At 30.2% G+C, this 23,009-nt stretch overlaps 1 protein-coding gene across 2 annotated transcripts in view; it reads right to left on the bottom strand.

The window, feature by feature from the left end:
- The window catches only part of LOC142321457 (E3 SUMO-protein ligase ZBED1-like), a 45,734-nt gene that overhangs the window by 6,813 nt on the left and 15,912 nt on the right, over positions 1-23,009 (bottom strand). For both annotated transcript variants that reach the window (XM_075359551.1, XM_075359552.1), the window contains 5 exons: positions 20,563-20,892; positions 14,574-14,801; positions 10,895-11,029; positions 4,600-4,806; positions 805-965 (listed from right to left, as the gene is read on the bottom strand). In XM_075359551.1, the coding sequence (XP_075215666.1) occupies positions 805-965; positions 4,600-4,806; positions 10,895-11,029; positions 14,574-14,801; positions 20,563-20,892 (1,061 nt within the window). The remainder of the gene's footprint in view (positions 1-804; positions 966-4,599; positions 4,807-10,894; positions 11,030-14,573; positions 14,802-20,562; positions 20,893-23,009) is intronic.

Genomic DNA, 23,009 nt, shown 5'->3' with positions numbered 1-23,009 from the left:
ATTTGACAAAAAATAATGATACCCATAATCATATCTATATTAATGATGTAATTTTCAAGAAATGTAATCAGTAATTATTTTATCATTAAATTAAATATTGAATTAAATCCAATACATGGGTTATACATGCTTTTCCTAAATAAAAAGATAATTTGTGTCAAATCAAAATAAAATAATTTTATAATGCAGTGAATTTGAAAACAATATGTATTATAGGACTGTAATAAATTACCACGGTTGTATATTGTATCATTTTTTTCCTATAATGACAGCAATAATAAGAACGAACACATATCCTCCAGTTTTCCAAAGATTATAGAAAGCAATAATTAATCTAATAATAACAATTCAAAAATAGTTCAAAAAGTATTGTTTGACTAATGTCAAGTTTTTTGACAATATTTATGATTTTAAAAAATATATCCACTCAGGGTATATTTTTACATGTGTATTTTTGCAGCGTATATTTGCATGTTATAATATATATAAAATATTGCAAAGGTATATTACTTCAATAAGAAATTTAAAAAGTCTGAACATAAAATTCTGCTAGTGTTTTTAATTTACTGCAAAAGCAATAAGAACTCTTCTACAGAAAAAAAAATTAAAACATGATTGTGAAACTATCTTAAGGGCTGTGTAACAGCATTAGTGGTGGTTATTGTGGCTGTCGCACTTTCTCGTGGTAAAATATCATTAATACATTCAGTTATCCAAAAGGCACCAGACTGAACAACTTCGTGTTTTGTTAATTAAAAATATTAAAATAACAAGTGACAAATATGAATCACAAGTTCTACTTACTTTTCTGTTAATAATTTTGTAAGCATTATTTTCATTTGTTTGGATAAATCTGAGTCTGAATCATCGCGAACTTTAAGGTGCACACTTATCAACTGCCACATCAGCGGCTTCAATAAGGATATAAGTGGAGACTTCTCTTCAGCCAATGTCATAGTGGTAACCTAAATAAAGGAATAACATCAATTTATGATAAAATGTATGTAATGCGAGGGCTATTCAGAAAGTATGGAACGTTTCCACCTGACGCCGCCAGGCGCACGCCAATCGCGTATATATTGGTGTGCTCGTGCTCAGCACCTCAGTCAGTGTCCAGCCATGACAACGGGAACATCTCCGCACTGCCCGTTTTTTAATATACAAATTTGAAATGTGTGCTGCAATCGAAAATCCCGCCAGTTGTAAGGTGCGGTCTGTGATTCGTTTTTTGTTGGCAAAAGACTTAAAACCAATAGAAATTCATCGGGAACTGTGTGAAGTGTACGGGAACAACGTAATGAGTGAAAGTTCTGTCAGGAAGTGGTGCATTCAGTTTAAAAATGGCCGAACAAACGCTCACGATAAAGAGAAGAGTGGACGTCCGAGCATTGTGACCGACGATCTGGTCTCCAAAGTTGACGAAAAGATTCGTGAAAACCGCCGTTTCACAATAACTGAGCTTTCTCTATGTTTTCCACAAGTTTCACGGACTTTATTGTGTGAAACTGTTTCACAGAAGCTAGGCTACCACAAATTTTGTGCAAGATGGGTGGCAAAAACGCGTCACTGAGTGGTTGAGATCACAGGCGGCAGAATTCTATGACACAGGAATTTCAAAGCTTGTCCACCGCTATGATAAGTGCCTGAATTTGTATGGTGATTATGTTGAAAAGTAGTATTTTAGTCCCTCTTTCACATGTATATAATAAAAAGTTTTTCTTGTACTTGGTTTTTTAAAATTCCAAAATGTTCCTTACTTTCTGAATAGCCTTCGTATATTATTACAAAGCAAAGGAAAGTAATGGCTAAAACAACTGATGTTGAATGAGGTTCAACCTGAACTAGCAGTATAAAAAAAAATCCTGCTGGCAAAATATGTAGTATATACCTCCTTATACAAAGATGTCAAAAAAAAACTAACTCTGAAATGAACAAAAAAGAAAATTCCAAATAGCACAAAACAAATGTAATAAAATATACTTAATAAAATAAAATTAAAAAATAAGGTAAATAAAAAGAAAAAAGGTTCCATTAAAAAATACTTTCTCAATACTTCCTTAAATCTGTCCTTTTGAAACAACCATCAAATTAAAAACAAACAAACTATAACCACCTCACTAAACTTTAATTCAGTGCAGACTTCAAAAGTTGAAATTTAAATTAATTTTCAACAATTCTATTTTTAACAACTCTATTTGTTTTAGTTTTTAGTACAGTTTTTTCAAGTTGTTAGGATTTTTTACAGTTCTTTTTTCATGTTTTCATGTTCTTTTAGTTTACTTCAAAAATGGACTGGCCTAAAACTACATCTTCTTCTCTCAGGGTATAGGCAAATCACCTATTCCAATCTCAAAGAAATTCTACATTTACGCATTCAAATTTAACTAGTAATGATGTCTATGAGCCAGTAGAGTATAGGTAAAGCAGCATTTCTAAAAAAAATGAAAGTACATTATCTTTCCATCACCATACTTAATGAAATTCATATTTATAAAATACTACATTACTGGTTTCCATATACACTTATTTATATAGATTCATTTTTGCTTGATTTACGAAAATAAATGTAATCTTGAGATTGTTTATCACCATCATTTCCTTGGTCTGCTCACACCTCTCTAACCCATCGATTTGTATCTCCAAACCTCCTTGGGTATACGTCCCATCGGACATTCTATCTAAATGTGTTATCCATCTCTGTCTGTTTTCTTTAATCTTCCATTTTGAAAATGATTAATTCCCGAAAACCTCTTCATTATAGAGCCAATCTCATACAGCTCTTTACTGATCAGCTTATAAAACTTTAATCTCGTCTCCTTTTTCGTTTTCTTACAGAGCATCTGTCAAGTACATCCAAACAATGTCTAAAATTTTGTCAGTTTCTGGTCATATCATGATCTACAGCATAGCTGATGTCGCATCCAAGGTATTGGAAATGAGAAACTTGTTCTATGTTTTTTTATCATTTATTGTGATTTTCGTGTGCACAGGGTATTTCCCAAGAAAGCTATAGTTTTTGTTTTTCTTATGGAAATGATCATAAGCTGCACTAACCTACTGCAATTGGAATAACGACCTCTGAAGTTCATTCTTGCTCTATTGAATTATTACTTGGTTGTCTGCAGAAAACATTCTATTCAAATAAGCCCCATCTCTCAAATCAATCCCAGATCAAATCTCCTAAAAAAACATCCTATTTGAATTTTTTAAAAAAGAACACTCAAAAGGAGTAAAAAGCGAATAAACCTACAAATTGATTAAAAAAAAAAATTGGGAAAAACAAAAAGAGGGCTAGTAAACATAAACAAAGGTTTTCTGGAATGTAGGGATATGTATTATTCTTTTACTGTACAATGAATAGACCATGAAAAGAAAATTAAATTAAGAAAAAAGTGCAGGAATTTCTTATTTTTTATCCTAATTTTTCCAACTAGTTTTCTTGAATGTCTGTAGAGGATGAATAAGTATCAGAATCTCATCAGGATAAAATGCTATACACTATAAATATTAAGTGACAGTAACAGATAAATATAATTAAACTGTCAAAATGACAGTTATAATTTATTTAAAATTTTCTAAAAATTATATTGAAAAACTCACATTGGAACCACCAACATTAAATACCTTTACAAAATAAAAACTAGAATTATCAAAACCTGTCATCTGGTCAAGAATAAGGTTTGAACTTTAAAAAACCATATATGGGTCAAACTAAAAATGTTCTCTCTTCATTTAGATAAAAAAAAAGTAAGTTATAAACATAAAAATCAAATGATTATGACTTTAAATATGACAAAAATGATTATAACTAATGCAGAGCTGTTGACTATTCTTCAACAAAAGCAAAAAAATAATTCTTTCTTTCTATAGCAAAGATAAACTGTGTCATTTAGTAAAAAAGCTAAAAATACAAACATTTGCAGTCATTCCTGTAAAACAATATATGGAAAACAAGCTGACAAAAATACTGTGATGTAAATGTAAAATAGTGTATCAAATATCTGTAGCAATCCCTTTGTACTGGACCATGCTTTTTAGGAGTTAATAAAACTATTTTCTTATTTATGTAATCTTTAAAATTCTAAGAAATTAAAAAAGTAATATACATCTATATAATACTTTACATTACAATAATCATTCAGCAATTGAACATCTTAAAATTACTTCTCTTTTTATAACTGTAACTTTGATTCTTATATTTAATTTATTTTACAACTGAACAAATATATGAAAAGAAAATTTCTGTTTAATACTGATCATTGTATTCTAATAACTTTTCATTCAAATAAAATACGTGCATCTTATTTTCCTAATAACTGAGGAAGAACGAGGATATGTAGCCAAATAAATATCTACAAGGACGTGTCAAAATTTAATTGGAGACAAAAGCAGGAAGCAGTCAAAAAATAATAAAAATTTCATCAATGTTTAATGTAAATTGCCTTAAAACAAATATATTCTTTACTTGTTTACATAAATACCCTTAATGTTTATATGTCATAGAAACAATTAAGACATTAACAAACTATTTCATTATATCTAAAAAAAAAAAAAATGAATGCTTTGAGAAAAATTTTATAAATTAAAAAACTGATTTACCTTAAACGGTTCTAACACTGTAACAATATCTTCAATAACACACCAATCATCATCTGAGATATTCATCAATTCTCTTTCATATGACACTGAATCAATAGCATCAATGACAGACTTCATTATAGATCTTCTTGCTAACAACTGTTCTAACATAATATACGTTGAAATCCATATTTTAGGGTAGTCTAGAGTCAATGGAATATCTTCTAGCTGCAATAAAAATTTAAAATATTGAAAACATACCGCTAAAAAGAGTGGATTTATGAACTATATAACACTATTTTTGATATCATACAAGAGATTTTGATTTACTCTAAAGTAAAGAGTGCTGGAAAATTTCCCTCCTTAAGGTTGGCAAACCTGTGACGTTCATGGCCATGCTTGTATGTATACACTACATTTTTGTCTGTATGTTATCGCGTTGTAGTATCTTTGATTTTTATAAAATGAATAGCAAAATTGATATTACCGCCGACTGAGAAATATGTGGAGTTATACGTTTTTAAACCATCAAAACATTAAGCCAGCTGAAACTCATACGCAGTTGGTTGCTATGTACGGTAATAATGAAATGGATGAAAGAAACATCTGAAAATGGTGTGAAAGGTTTAGAAATAACAGAATTAATATGCATGATGAAGAACGTTCAAGATAGCCCTCAACAATCGCCAATGACTTGTTGAAATGGGTTGATGATGAAATCAGAAAAGATCGTTACTCAATAATCTTTGACCAGGCCCTTCTTTTTCCTGATGTTTAAAGAGCTGTTATTGGTCGCATTGTTCATGACCTTAGAGTTCAGAAAGGTTTATGCTCATTGTATGATGCACATCTTAATGCGTTCGTTCTCAAAGTGGGCGATAACGCCCCCTTGTGGACACTGGAGGCCTTCAGGGGGGCGGTAAAAGGCCTACAGAAAATTGGGGGCGTTCAGGCAGTCTAGTAAGGCGATAACTGATTAAAAAAAATACAAAAATTATGTTTTCCACATATCCTACCTACCCTACTAAAGGGCATTTGTGTGTGTGTGCATGCGCGCGCGTGTGTCTTAGCTTAACTTAGCACCGGAATGTACCGATCATTAGCGAAAAATCCCGATTCATTAGTACATATCTCGTGGTGGTCAGGTGTATACTTGTTATATTATTACATATCGATATATCGCATATGTATCGATATATGTGCAAAATATATATTAATAATATATTTTTTTATTTATACATGTTTTTCTTCATAAAATAAACCAAAGAGTAGGCACCGGAATGTACCGTTCACTAGCGGAAATCCCGAATCGTTAGTATCAATTTCTAGAGTTAAATTTCTAATTAAACTTACGTTATATAAATTTTCAACATTCAAAAGAAACTATTTTTACACTAGAGATAATCAATTTTGGACACCTAATAATCCCATTCAGAGACATCGCCTGCCACGGCCTGCGGAGGGCGTGACTACGGCACGCCACTGCGTGTAGTTTTAAACCAAAATATAAGTTTTAACTGAAAAATATGCCCCGTTTAAAAACAATTATTTTAATTGCTGTTTTTAAGAGCGGATTTTATAAATAGCAATTGCAATTATTATTTTTAAAAGATGGTAAGTTTAACAATTTTGAGGGCGCTACTAAAGTTTTGATTCTAAATGTGGGCGGTGGGCGAAAAAGTTTGAAAATCAGTGTCTTAATGGAACGTCACAAAAAAATCCAAATGGGATCTGCTTTGGAAATTATGATGCACTACACAGAAAAAAGGTAAGTTCCTTAATTCAATCGTTAATTAATTCCTTAATTCAATGAAACATGGATTTCGTATTGCATACCAGAGAGAAAACAGCAGTCTAGTGAATGGCATCATCCTTAATCACCAACCAGACCAACAAAGGTCAAGTCACAGCCATTTGGATGCAAACTGATGGCCACAGTCTTTTGGGATCACTTTGGCATACCTGCTAATTGATTTCATGCCTCATAGAACGACTATAAATGCAGAAACCTACTGTGAAATTCTAGAGTTATGGCACGTCATTCAAAATTGGTGACATGGGTGGATGACCGATGGCATCGTCCTGCTGTATTGTAATGCACATCCACATGTTGCGAGTCCGACACGTGATTTACTGAGAACATTTGAATGGGAAATTTACAATCATCCACCGTACAGTCCAAACTTAGCATCTGATTACCATTTGTTTGGGAAGTTGAAAGAATTTTTGAGTGGTAAACAATTTGCGGGTGAAAATGAACTTAAAAATGCTGTGACTGGCGGCGGAAGAATACGACGAGGGAATATGAAGTTGGTGTATTACTATGATAAATGTCGTAATTCATGTGGCAATTATATGGAGAAGTAGTATAAGGGATCTAGTTTAAGAAAAATAAAAAGTAGATATAAATTTTTCAGAATAAATGTTTCTACAACGAAACTGTCTTTACTTTATAGATAACCTCTTGTACATTCAATAAAATGGCCTACTACTTATCTACTTTTCTGATTTGTTACTTACATAAATTTACTAATCAGGGTAAACATATTACTATTTAATACAATAAAAGCAAATTAATAATCAAAATATGATAGGATAAAAACAACAGCATGAACTAGTTAGTTGGCAGAATAGTTTATAAATCTGATTTCAAATTGTAGGTAAACATAAAATGTTTATGTTTAAAAAGTTGCTGTCATTGGTAGATTCAAAAGAGCTTGTGTCCAACTCCGAATTCACATTTATCACAAAATTGTCGATGCGCACATCATATAAATGTTTATCTTGAATGTATTTTTTTTTTCAAATTTGATAACATGCTCGCAGACATTGCTCCACTCAGCTTCAGACATTTTATAAAATTCCTCTTTAGCTAACTTAAGAACGTCGGACATGCTAAACATTGTATTTCTTTAACTACTTGCCTTTCTCTTGATTCCAAATCATTTCAATGGCATTTAAGTCAGGGTAATAAGGTGGCAACCACAGAACTGGGTGACTATAATTTTCGAAAATGTCATCTATTAGAAATTTCTTTAGATTTTCTTTGTGTAATTTTATATCATATAATTCAGTGTTCGTCATTGCAGGAGAACAGTTAATTCGTTGTTCGGCTAACCATTTTAACATATCACTTTTTAAAGAGTTAAAATTTGACTACTTTTGTAGCAGAATGTTGTGATATGATGCATTATCTAATACAATGACCGACTGATGTGGCCAGTTGGAATACACTTCTGTAACCACCATTTCGTGTACTTTTTGGAGTCCATCAATTTGTGATAATCACATTTTTTATTTGACTCATACATAAGTAAAGCATTGTTAATGAATCCTTTATTGTAGCTGGCATAAACCATTATTAATAATGAGCCCTTGGATATTGGTATTTTCAGTTTCTTATGAAGGTTTGCTATCTATCCATGATTTTGGTGTTGCATGACTACTGTGAATGTTGGTATCATCTGTGTATACAATAGGTTTTCCTTCTTCGCAAAACAGGGAAATTTGTCGTAGAAATTTCATTCTTTGCATTTTAATGTCATGCCTTTCAAAGGGAGTTAAAGATCTTTCACTTTCTTTGAAATTAATTTCACTCTCATGGGCTTTTTGCATAATTCTCTTCACAGTAGGAACGCATTTTTCAGTTACATAAAATTTATTTATTATATGCCTCAAAGTATCCGTGTCAAACAAATCTAAATTGCATATAGCACTGGGACAATCTACATGTTTTCTCAGTCAAACGAAAATGGATGGCTTCTCATTTTCATTTAATTTCCCTTCTGCTATAATTCTTTGGACCATTCATTTTGATGCTTTTGTCTGCTTGAACAATCGTATTCAGCACTTCAGTTTTCCTGACTACTCCAGTTCTGGCATTGTTTTGTAAAAAGAAACTATAAACATTGAATAAAATTTCCTCCTGATTATGAACTACTGTACCCTTTCCTCCTAACTTGAGTGTTTTAAAAGAAAATAACTGTATTGAAATATTAAAAATTTAAATGACTGAATTTATGACAAAGCCTTAAATGAAAAGACACAACAAATAGTAAAAATAAATCACTAACAGCATTAATTTCATTAAGTGAAATATACACCGTAAACAAATGAAGAGGTGTTGCGACAAATAGATGAAGAAAGAAGCATTTGGAAAAATATAGCTAAAAGAAGAGACAGACTCATAGGCCATATATTAAGGCATCCTGGAATAGTCGCTTTAATATTGGAGGGACAGGTAGAAGGAAAAAAATTGTGTAGGCAGGCCACGTTTGGAATGTGTAAAACAAAATGTTAGGGATGTAGGATGTAGGGGGTATACCGAAATGAAATGACTAGCACTAGACAGGGAATCTTGGAGAGCTGCATCAAACCACTCAAATGACTGAAGACAAAAAAAAAACACCGTAATAAATGTTTCTGTAATAATCACTTCTAGAACATAATTTATAAGCGATGTGTGACATATGATTCTTCACAGCACAATGATTAGAGTAGATTAAAAATAAGTAAATGAAATTCTTAGAATTGCGTGTTATGTTTACAATTCATAAATAGCATATCAGTCGTGAATGATTCTACTATTATTAATTGCTATACAACAAAGAGTAGGCCTAGATCACAACATCAATATATAATTTAGAATAAAACTCAACAATTACATATGCACAGCAAGTTTATGAAACCTGTTTTTTTTAAATATATATTGCCTTACCCCAAAAGATGTATAGAAAATGACAATGTTTTTAGTTTGCCAATGCATGTAAAATGTTAGAACATAGGCTTTCAGTCCCTGCACCAACATATGTGCCGATACATTTAGTATGTTAATTAGGTAGTAACAAATATTTTATAATAATACTTCATTCATTCAATCCTGACATAAAGAGATTTGAAAAATTTCAATTACAAAAAAAAGAATTTTAAACAGATCCCACCAAAAAAATTAAATTTGAAATAGCTAAGAGTAATGTAAATTAATTAATATTAATAATAAACAGATCCTTTAATTGCAATCAAAATCTTAATAATCTTAATTTTAATTATTACTTTAGTTTGTTAATTAACAGCTATTCTCTCCGTTTGAATGTTTTCAGTAAATATTTTCTGTATTAAGAGATATCCAATGAATTTGTTAAGATGACTCAATGGTATATAGAAAAATATTAAAGTATTTTTAACATATTTAGTTTTTTAAAATGCTAATATGATCATTTCCTTTGCAACATATTACTCGTAAACAGATTGATTTCATTAAACCTTGGGTTTCTTCAATTCAATAAGAGGATTAAACCAACAAAGAAATTTGTTTTTATACTGATGGACAGGCAGTTCTTAAAACATTAATTTTACATCAGTTCGATTACAGACCAGGAAACAAAGTATAGTGAGCAATGAAAGGATATGAAAGAATGATAGTCAGTACAACTGGAACCTTTTATCTAAAAGTAGGCCTTGAGCTTATTATTTGGAGTATTAATTTGACTGTGATCAAAATATTCTATGTAGGGCTACAAACATAAACTAAACTTTTGTATAAATATTCAGCACAAAGTCTGGGTAAAAAACTAATTTAAATCTAGTAGACCCCTCTAGCTTCCTAATGTACATAGCAGAGGATGCTAGAAGAGTGCCTTATTTTTCATCATTAGAATAGGACATTTCTATAAGCATTTTCATGAGTTTATCATCAGTTTCAGGACTACAAATACATTCTATGATGCAAGGTTCCAAAAAAATGTGGATCAATTTGTTTCTAAACCTGTCTTTCTGGAGGTGTTGATATTCTGTCATGAATAGGAAGGTTCTGGTCCTCCTCAAATAACATCTAAACTAGCAAACACAACAAGCAAGCATACTATATGAAAATCACAACTCACATTACTATACTAACTAATCACATAAATGAATTTCCTACCCAGTTAAGGATGACCACCATATGCTGAAATTCCACCAAGGAAGACTTTAATGTTGTTGTTAAATTAAGATATTTCAAGATATAAAAGCATATCTGTAGGTAATTAGAAAATAGGTCATGATTTTTATCAATTTAATAGATTTATTCAAGAAAATGGTTAAATTATATTCTTCACTGTGATATTAATTTCATTCTATCAATTAATTATTTATTTATTACTTTTTGTCTTGGAAATGTGAATTAAAATAATGGTCATATTTTCTGGTTATGTTTGTTACATGTTATTTTGCATGCAACATACTCAAAAAACATTGTATGGGCGATCTTTTCAAAACAGCTCATATTTTCAATGAATTCAAGACAGTTATAATTATATTTTCGGCAATCACAACTCACCTGTAGTACATGTTCTTGAATACGTAATGAAGTCAATGCACTGCTATTTCTATAAATCAAAGTCAGTAGCAATCTGACTTTATTAATGACTTCTGACACAACTGGCAAAGTAAAACAACCTTTCATACAAACACTCTGCAAAAATAAAAACATAGACACAAAAATTATTATGCCAATATCTGAATTTACTCTTTAAATAGTTATTGTCCATAGGATAATTATTACAAATACACACGTATACTATACTATACATATACAATATACTATTATAAATACATATTTAATGAATTAAACCTATCCCATTAGCAATGTAGTATTTAATAAACTATAGTTTTTGTAGTAATTCAGAAATTTTTGCTTTAAAATTTATAATAAGCACAATTCAAGTACAACAACATCTGGTTAACCTGCTGGACTAATAGAATCATGTGCATTTAAAGTACAAGATTCCTCCTTGAATTCAACATTATAGTCTAAACCGTACTCAATTAATTGCTACAGTTCATTAGTTAAAATTCTTTAAAACATTAACCTACTAGGAAAAATAAATCCACAAGCTATATGTGTTCTGGAACAGTTTTTAAATCAATTGGAACTAGCTTTCACTCTAAATCGAGCTCTTCAAAGATTGCTGCTGGAAGCACAGTGTTGTGCCAATAAATTTCATGCTACAACTTAAATTATGCTTTTAAGGATCTTTGTTATTGATAATGTAAGAAACAATAACAATACATTCACATCAATTAACACTAACAACCACACTAAAAAAAAAACTATCTATAAATTTAAAAAAAAAAATCAGACAATACACTACATGTAGAACTATTAGTAGAATGTAATACATACTATTAGCCAAAAACTCATAAACATTAAAAAGAAATCTTATTTTATTAAGGGGGATTTACAAAGTTAAATTTTATAGTAGTAAGTTGTATATAGGACAAACAGGGTGCAACGCAAAGATAACAATACAAAGAATAAATAAAAATACCTCACTCTATCAACTTTCCCAAACTACCTCTGAAACATGATGATTATAAACACAACCATTAAAATAAGATACAAAGCACAAAGATCAACATGAAAAAACCAACCAATAATGGACAAAAATTAGACACACTTGAGTAACTGAAAAAAAAATACAAAAATAGCAATCTAAATAAACAGCATAATTTAAAATCAGACTCTTCTTACATATCACAAATAATAAAGATCCTCACCCAAACCCTAGCAGGATAGTCATATTCATACTCAACAAATCCAAAATATCTAACAATTAAATGAAGATTTAGAATAAATCTAACATTAGATTTAGACATACCTTTTATAACTTTTATATTAAAATAAAGTGTGTTATAGTCAATTTTAAAAACTGTACAAAACTTTTATGTTATGGATTCTAAAATTTAAACAGCATAAAAATTGTATTTACATTTGACATTTTATTATATAACAATAAAAAGTATAATACATTAACCGCTTTATTAAAATATATTGAAAATTATTAAATAAAATCAATAAATAACAGGTGTCAGATAAGTTGTAAACTACATCCCTAATTAATTCTCATCATTTCCCAATACCTTGAACACCTCATTAAGTAATATTCTGCAAAATAAGAAGATGTGTGTAAATGATTAAAGGACGATACAATAAACAGATTAATCAAGAAAAATTAATAAAATAAGAAATAGTATTCAGCTTTCTGCCACAGACAAGTCAGACTTAATAAAAATTAATTACATTCTTTCTATTGTTATTGTGATTAGCAAATATTCTTGTTTTTTTTTAATATAATGAACAGCATAAAAGACAATAGTTAACAAGACCTAAAAACACAACTTTTTGCATCACTTCATAAATATATGAGATACAGCGTACATTTTATTTTTCACAAGATATTCATGCTATAGATAGAAAGAAAAAAATTGTTAATTTAAGTATATTATAGGAATAACTACAAATAACCTGACCACAAACAAAAGAAATATCCTCTCATATCAATGCTGATTGTTAAACAGTCATATCTCATCACTGTTCATATCACTCATCATTCACTGTTCTCATCACTATCTATCATTTATATCTCACAATTGTTAAAGGAGTAAAAAAAAGTTATGGATCGATTCAGACAAATAATTTTTTTCAAAGCTTAATTGTAATAAATCTGCAATGTATAAATCTCATTACTGATAAATCATTACTAAAAAAAAAAAATTTAGTACTTTATTATGAATTGCACATTTTTTAAAATGATTAATTGCTGTAGTCTTCAGTTATTAATAAATGCCTCAACATGTAATACTGAACTACACATTCAAAACTTTTAATTTTGGTGATCTATTAAAACAAGTTTAACCCTTCGCAGGTGGTGATGTTTTATTGCTGTGGACGAAAGACATTTTCAACAAAAAAAATATTCATGCAAAAACTATTTAAAGTAACTTAAAACATACATTCATGCATAAAAACAACATATACCTTATGTTTTTTTCTGAATTCTGCCACTAATCTGGTTAAGGGACACTGTTTAATTATCTAATGAGAAAAAGCTTACACGAAAACAGCACAAGTCTCATTGAGTGTACTAGAATTTGCAAACCATAGGTGTTGACTTTGGTTACGTTTTACATTGAATTCTTTTCATGTAAAACTGAATAATAATCGTAACAGTAGTAACATTGATGGTAATATAATAACAATAGTCATTTTGAAGAAGCAGTGCTCCTAGGCAGGGAATTTATATGGTTTTATAATAATAACAATATAGATATTTTATTCATTTCCTATTGAATTTTTGTCCCAAAAATTTTGTTTGAATTAAAACGAAGCAAGCCGAAAATGAAGTTTTGCAAGGAACAGTTTGTAAACAAATTACTTAAAAATTAGCAAAAAACACGAAAAAAAAAAAATTTACATGTCTTTTTACATACGCACGGTCACTGAACTCATCTGATAACTAAACAAATAGCCGGTTATATTCAGAGACTCATATATGGGTTTCCACCCATGAAGGGTTAATAAACATGGCTTCAGCTGTTACCATTTCATTTTTACTTTTCACCCTTTAATTTCCAAGATGATACTCCCAGAAATATTCTAGATGCTACAGGAATATAAAGATTAAAAAAATCATTTTTGGTCTACTAATTAAAATCGAATAATTGTTTAACTGACCATTATGAAATTTTATTTGATTTTTAATTATTCAACTCCTATGATATGATACTACATTACTTTACTATCAAATAAGTTTTTTCTACAGCTGCATTGTAAGTTTGAATTACATGGCTGGAACCCGTACCATAATGAGGGTCATTATGATACAGGTATTCAACCTATCAGAAGCCTAGTCTTTTCAATCACTGACCAATCAGTTATTGTTTAATGTATCAGCTGTTTTTTAATCCGATTTAGTAGGCAGCAAGCAGAGATTAATTTGAACGTATAGTTAATGTATTTTTTTTTTTAAATTAACAAAGATATTCAGTAAACAATGTACTTTATCATTGATTTTAATCAATAATCCTAATATTTTCTCAGCCATAAAAAAATACATTAATGCACTCATGCATTTTCACATTAATGTACTTTTTTCATACATAAATTCCACACTACCATAATAATAAAATTAATTTCTTAAATGAAATTAAGTCTTAAAAAAATTAAATATATTTACCTGCAATGTATATATAAGACATGGGATGAGAACAAAACCACGTAACTTTAGTGCCGATAATAAAAGCTCTTGTTCGGTGGCAACTACTATTGCTTTAACCTTATTAAATTTAATACCCCAGTCATTCAACAGGTTATCAAACATGTGACACCAGTGTTCTGAATTAAACAACTGTGAACAGTGATGAGTTAACAATACTTTGCTTTGCAATTGATCTTCAAGTTCTTGCTGAAAGAGAAAAATATACACACAATAGAAACAGAAAATAATTTGATATGTTTAAGAAAAATTAAACTAAAAAAGTGTCTCATGGTGGTAGAAAAACATCTGCAACAATTACGGGACCAACTAAGAAGAGTCTGAGATATATAGATGCAGAAAAGATTATTATCACACTAATAGAACATAAGTATTATTACAATAGGACCGAAAATGTTATAAAAACTGTTCATACAAATAAAAGATTTTAAAATAACTTCAGGAAAAGAACTGTGAAAAAAAAACAGAAACGTCATCGAAAGAAGAATGGTATCTGTTTAGACATTTTAATTTTAAACAAATTAGTTTTTGCCAATCAGCAATCAAGAATAGTTGAGCCTACAATAATCACAGTAGTGGCATGATGAACATATGATACTAAATAGCAGGAAAGATTGTGGTTGGCTAACAGGATCATCTCAATTCCTGAGGAAGTTAGGAATTGACTCCATAGAAGGAAAACATATTTATTAATTCTGCAATTTTCTTAATATATTAGAAATGCACAAACTAATTTTTACGCTTCCTGAAAGTTAGTTTAGCAGTATTCATGATTACGTAAAAGAGATCAATGTGTTTATTTTACTTAGACTTTTCATAAATATCCAAAAAACTTTTTAACAGTTTCTATGTTTAGTACTGCCAACCTTTCTTAGCTTATTGTACAGTCAAAACTTATTGTACCTGTAGTACAATAAGTTTTAATAATGGAGTGGTTTCAAAACATATCAACAAGGATAAAAAAATTAAGCTACGAAAGGGAAGCAGTACTAAACATAGAAACAACAGTGATCTTAGCAGAAAAGATAATAGTAATTGTTATCTTAACAACAAAAACAACAATTTTAACTTTTTAACACCTATATTAAACAATTAGAATTTTGGACAATTTACTAGACAAAAAACATACAAAATTGTTTTCTATAAAAACTGTGCACTTTAGAGCCATCTTAAAAAAAATTAAAAAATCAAAGCACATTAATTAAAGTAGTAATAGAGTTCTGATTTTGTTTCCCTTCACAAAATTCCGTCTTCACTGTGCGATACTCGAAAACACAGTAACGTAATTTACACGTTTGTTAATATTATACGCAATCAATGAACTGTAAATTAATTACATGGGTTAAATAGTAACCCATTTCAATACAGTATTTTGTGCAGTATTAAACAAATTGAATATGAATGATTGACATCAGCTATATATTACATTTAAAAGCCAGCATTACCTACTAGAAACTGTTCACAAATGTTTGTTATACAAGGTCCAGCAGAAATAACTGCCCAATTTGGAATGTAAGTAAAATAGACATCACAACAAAATTATAAAAAATTAAATATATTCTGAAAGAGTATATTTATTTGACAATACATTCTAAAAGTGTTTGCCATTTATTTTCACATATTTATTCATTTTTAAAAATTATGTCGTTCATATGCCAACCTTCACTATCTATACAGGTCTTTAACCTATCCCTGGAATTCCACATTACTTTTTTGTCATTTTCAATGGCATTGCAGTGATTTATTGATTGATAGCAGCTTTCAATGATCAAGGGTGCTTGGTTTCTGTTTGAAGATTTCAGACTTTAGATGTCCCCAGAGAAAAAGATGACATGTTGCAAGAACAGGTGACCGACCGTACAGGCCATGGGGTGTCTCCTCAAAGTGAAATAAGATATCTGGGAAACAGTTATCTGAGGAAATTCATTGATTGTCTTGCTTTTGAGTGTGGCACTATCTTGTTGAAACCATACATTTTTGTCTTGATTTTCAAGTTCATTAAGTCTTGGTAGCAAGCAATCACATAACATTCGCAAGTTACTGTAACTGATTGCCTTTCTTCCTCAAAAAAGTACAGCCCTATTATTCCAAATTCAGCAACCGCACACCAAACTGTAGCATACTCAGAGTGCAGAGGACGCTCATGAAGTTGTAAGGAATTATTTTCTGCCTAGTATTGAAAGTTTTTTTAACACAACCCGATAGATGAAAATGGGCTTCATCAATTGACAGCACAATCAAATTCACTGGAACATTGTTGTAGCCATATTGAAGCAATATGGCTAATCCAGTCGCGTTCATTTAGCTACTGCACGATCATTTTGTAAAGATGAAACTGTAAGTCGGCATGTAAAAGTCTCCTTACAGTCCAATCCAAAATTTGTAATACAGCAGTGTATTTAAGAGCTGAGCAAGGTGGAGATTGTGTAACTGCTTCACTATTTCAATATTTTCGGGTATTCAAATGCTTCGTGGCCTACCTGGTGGTCTTCAAAGCTGAGCCAGCAGCACTAAAACTGTATATCCATAACTGAATTCTCTTCTTATTGGGTACCGTGGCATGTCGACCTAGCCAAAAGTGTAAATGAAAAATCGCTGCGTGTTGATAACAGAATCACCATTTTAAAATACATTTCAACAATGAAAATGTGATGCTCACCACTCCGCACCATGACCATGGTTGTAACTGAAATGGCAAGTCATCTGCTTCACAAAATGGCATGATGACGCCACACCGTGTACTATTAGCACTCTACCAGCAGTGGTGGGAAATCAGGGAGTTATTTCTGTCAGACACTGTATAAGTAAGAATTTTCTAAACAAGCAAACATGTTACTTAATTTCAATATTCTATCAAATTTCTAAGAAACTGAAGTTAGAAATTAAAATATTGTTATTTTTTCTATTATCGTAATATTCATTTTAAAATTGGAATAATTTAACTAATAAAAATACTTTACTATTCATAATGACATTATTATTAACTGTTAAATTCTAAAACTACAAAAAAAATGCAGTACAATAAACGGAAGTTAATACATCTAAAAGAATATATTTTATGTAAAACAAATTTAAAAATACCAGTAACAAAAATTTCAAAATGTCAGTTGAAAAGGAAAAAACTGAAATAATCATTCATTAAACACAAACAATAACATATATATTTACAACTGAAATTTTTTTAAAAACTATAAAATGTTACAATAATTTATCAATAAATAATGTGTTGATTCATGTAAGCCTACAAGAATCCAACATTTAAAATAAAAAAAAATAAAGTAATAAAAGGTAAGTAAAAAAAAAAAGGCTTCCTCTGCAGGCTTAAAGATATGTTCATGTCATTTGAAGTAAGTGGCTTTTAAAAAAAGAGGCAAATTTTTAGGTTTTGTGTTGTAAATTTTGTTCTGCCAGACCACAATAATTATTATTACTTCAGAGGATGAATGAGGATGATTTGTACGAATGTAAATGAAGTGTAGTCTTGTACAGCCTCAGGTTGACCAATCCTGAGATGTGTAGTTAATTGAAATCCAACCACCAAAGAACACCGGTATTTGTTTAGATTCTTATTTTAGACACAGTGAATTTGAGTACAGGTGACAGAATAATACAGTAAATATTAAAAATCAAAGTAATTACCACTGAGCTCTTAATATAATTAAAGTTGCTTAAATAATTAAAATTTTTTCATGACTGAATTTGTCAGTTAGGAAATGAATGTAGTCAAGGTTCAAGGTCAGAGCACTAATACAGATATATCTGTTAACAGTAAAAATACGTCCTGTACCATGTCACTTCCAATTTTACTTTGTGCTCTAATCTTAATAAAGTAGTGTAGTCTGAAAATCTTATAAATTATATCAATTTTATTCCAGTTTCAATGATAAATTTTGATATAAAGATTCAGTTAAAATATGTAGTAAAATCTTTTCCCTCCCTCGTTAAAAAACAAATCCAATTTTTAAGGAGTATAATTTAAAGAAATATAGAATAAACAACTTAAAACCAAACTGCTACAAACTAAACACAGTTGCAGCTTGCAGCTTTCATTTAATGAATTAAATGAAAAAGTTAATAAAGAAAATTAAATTAAATTCTGCATATAAATTACCAAAAATTATTCATATTGTAATCGTGAAAAATTTCGGTTTTCAGATTTCAACAGAAATATTAATTTTGACCATCCCTGAATCAAAAAGCCCAAAATCCAAAAAATTGGATTTTGAACTTTTTCGTAACTGCAGTAATAAGCCCTCATTGAGAGCTTTTCAACATATCATAAGTGATGCTTATTTTCCAATTGTTCCAGAGTTATAGCCCAATAGAATTTTAATTAATGAAACATTTGGAGCTTACAGGGTGAAGGCACCCTTCAAATCCGACATCATTTCCTTTTTTTGTTTAATTTAAATAAATCAATTTATTAATAATTATTAACCTCTGATTGTAAAAAAAGTTTAACAATAAATAATAATTCAATAACAAAAAAAAAGTAATTTAACAGGCGTACAAGGAAGTCATGTAGTGTCCACATCAGATTTTTTACAAAAGAAGAAAGCACCCTATGCAGCAATGTATTTTTGTGCTCAAGTGATCATACTGAGTCACCTGACACAAAACACTGTTGTCAATGTCACTGATTTCTTGCTAATGTTTGCTTTTCATTCATTGATAGTATGGAAATTTGATTCATAAACTCCATCCTTGAAATAGTCCCAAAGGAAAAAATCGCAACCAGACAAAACTGGGGAACATGGAGGCCACAATCTTCTGCTGACAGTTCGTTCTGTAAAACCTGCATGAATGCATGCTAGTGAATTATTACGTATGTGCCACTTTACTCTGTCTTGTTGAAGTGAAAGAATTCTTCAAAAATTATACAGTAGACTTCTATACTGACAGTCCATCCAAAAAATATTGGCCCCACCATATAATTACCAAAAACAGCAAACCAAACACCAATTTTCTCATTGTGAAAAGGATTCTCAAACACCTGATAAAGATTTTCAGTTGTATGAATTAACACGACCAGATACATGAAACCTTACCTTGTCTGATATGAATTACAGCATCAGTTCTATTTGTCCATCAACAATGTTTTTGAGAATTAAGACTTTCAGTTTGTCCATCCTAATAAGCTCTTGCAGTTATTACTCAATATGGTTTCAAACTTAAATCATGAAGAATTTTACTTTCATGTACAGAATAACTTTTTTTGTCAAGCAGAGATTCTTTTTTGAATATCAGCAATGGCCTCTGGAGTCCTAAAGAAAGGTTGCCTATTTCGTTTAATATTTGAAACCGATCAAATTATTTGTCAAATTGTGTATGTAACACTTTGCTGGAATACTAACATTCAGAAATTTTTCCACGAATATTGACATATTTCATGAAAGGATCCAGAATACATATAAGCTTCTACTATAGCAGCCCTTTCCATAATTGAGTAGGGCATTTTAGAAAAACACAACTGCAAAGAACAGATCTATACTGTACTGAAGCATGAACAGATTATACAACTGGCAATAACAGACAAGAGTAGTAACATTCACAATCAATATTGGTACTAGTAGTCACAGTGTTGAAGGTGACTCTCAAGTAACTGCAGTTCAAGTCAGTTTGAAGTTGCTCACCTGGTAGCACATCTTATATTTGAAAAAAAAAGAAACATAAATATTTTTCAAACACTGCAATTTACAAAGTTTCTTCTATAAACATAAATTTCGATCACACTAGATAAATAATACAAGAATAGGAGGCCCAGTTTTATAAACAAGAAGGATGGTAATGCTGAAGAAATTAAATAAAAGAAAGAAGGAGATTTTTGTAAGTTTGAAATCATGTTAAAAAATAGCATTACTATTCAAGGTTTGAACTTCACATCACTGAATTTTTAATTTTTAAAATAATTTACATTATGTCACATAAAAGAATAAACAAAAGCATTTACCTGTAAATAATGAGCTGCTATAGTAATGTTTGTCTCACTGTTATCAGACTTCCATTCTTCAATACTGATTGCTATGTCACTTGAAGCTGCATTTAAATTTATTAATACAGATTCTTTAAACGTATCATATAATTTAGGAATTACATCTTCTACTAATTTTATTTTACTAGGTATTTCACAAGGAGATCGTAAAGTTGCTACCAACCGTTGAAAGCCAGCTGTTTCAACAACATCAGGTAACTGTAAATCCATAGTAATAAATTCAGCTATAGCATCTGATATTGTTTTTCTTTCGAAAACTGATTGATCTGATTGTACTTGAAGTTCTAACTGTGAGAAAACAAACAGAAAATTCAATACTACAAAAAAATTCTAAGCAAGATGGTCAACTCTGAGTAAAAAATTTAACATAAACAATTAAAAAGCTTTAAAAACGTACGGACAAACTAATTCATCATAAATTAGGAACCATTGAGAAACAATTTTCAAAATAGTGCTTACACCATTTTATTTAAAGTTGTACAGAACCCAGAGGGATTTAATAATAATACCTGTGAATTTTTCATGGATGTATCAACAGGGTAGCAAGGAGGAGCTGCTACCCCCTTCCAAGATGATAGAAAAAAAACGAAAAAGAAACTATAAACAAATTTTTAAAAAATTTAAAACTAAACAACATTTTGAAAGAAATTAATTACAAAATAGACACTTGCACCATCTGTGAGAAGATTTAAGAACTACTGTTACACACCAGCACCATCTAACTGTAGCAACAAGAATTTTCTAGAATAGTATCGTCACTATCCTCTCATTTCACGACACAACGGGAATATTCCAGAAGCTATTTATCAAGTATATAAGAGCGCATGCATTTTTGTTTGTTTCTGTATAAAATTGTCAGTGCAGTTGTTACTTTCACACATTTGTGTAAGTAGTAGATGGAATTTTTTATGACTGTAAAGTTTGTTTTTTCATACCAGCCACCTGTCATCCACTTTATTATAATCAATGGATATTAGAACATTTTCTGTTTATTATATGCTTTATTTAACTTGCAATGTATGTACGTAAATTTACATAAGTGCTCTTGCTTTAAAAACATGTAACTTAAAATTTGTTATTCTTCATTTTTATCTTTCTTGCACTTGCTTGCAAGTGTTACACCACATTTTTTAGAATCTTTCAGTGTAAACTAGACTTTTGTATTTAAGTTTATAATTTTTGTTAAGTTTTTCTAAATAATCAAAATGAATTAAAGCGTAGCCTAATTGGCTACGCTTTTAATTGATAAACAATTAAAAGCATAGCCTAATTAACAATAGTGCTTTTTGCAATTACTCTGTTTTTATATCGGTAAAATCAGCTCGTTTCTAGTTTATTTTGAACTTCATTAAAAAAAGGGAAACATTTATGAAAGATATAATATAAATATATATATATATAAGATATAATATAATATAAATACATATGAAAGATACCTTGTGAAAGATTTATGATTATGATATGGATATATCAAAATATCCATTTTGGGGTCCATGAGACCCAAAAAGTGGTTTTAAAAAAATGTCTGTATGTCTCACAAATTTTCTACTGATGATTCTTCCATAAGTTTTTAATGTTATAATCATAACAGTCATATTTTTGAATTAAGTTCAACTAGTATATTCATTCATATACTGTTTAAAACTCAATTTTGACAAAAATATCAGTTACATTCCTTGCCAAATCAATGCAGAGAGATGCCACATCTGTCCAAATCAATGTTTGGTCAAATTAAATTAATTTTTGTAGTAAATTTAAAACAAAAAAAAAATACCAGAAGCAGCAAAGAGGATGAGGACAAGGAAGTATAATCACTCTGTTCAAACACTGCAACTGGGGAGACCTTCTTTTACAGTTCAAACCAATGTGCAACACAGTGAAAGTGAAATTAAAGATGACAGTTGTCATGAAGATGATATTGGAAAATTCATCGGCATTGTAAACACTATGCCGGTTGTTAAGAAAAAATGTCTCTTGGAAAATGCCTGAATACCTTCAAAGAACTATGATTTTGTAGCAATGTCAAACACCTCAAGAGGAAATTCAATCACCAGTGGCTGGACGCATACTCACTACGGCTAGCTTACTCAAGGTGATGCAAAGGTGCTTTCTGTAAATATTGTGTATTGTTTCCACAATCAGCCAGAAAAATGAGAAGTGGTTGGGGATCTTTTTCCCATCAGACTTTTCACTAAATACAAGGCCATGGACGATTATTGCAAAGCACATGTACAGTTACATTCCAGGGTCATCAATCTGCAATGGAATCTGCAAAATCATTCACAGACAGCGTTCGAGTGGACATCCAACATCACCAGTCTTCAAGAAAACTAATAGAAAAAACAAAAAAGGACTGTCCTCAATTGTTTCTTGTGTCATTTTTTCCAGCAGACATGATTTAATTC

This window comes from Lycorma delicatula, chromosome 3 (genome assembly GCF_047948215.1).
Source record: "Lycorma delicatula isolate Av1 chromosome 3, ASM4794821v1, whole genome shotgun sequence".
Lineage (NCBI taxonomy): Eukaryota > Metazoa > Arthropoda > Insecta > Hemiptera > Fulgoridae > Lycorma > Lycorma delicatula.
The sequence above is the reverse complement of the archived record's forward strand: the minus strand, read 5'-3'. Positions and strand labels throughout refer to the sequence as shown.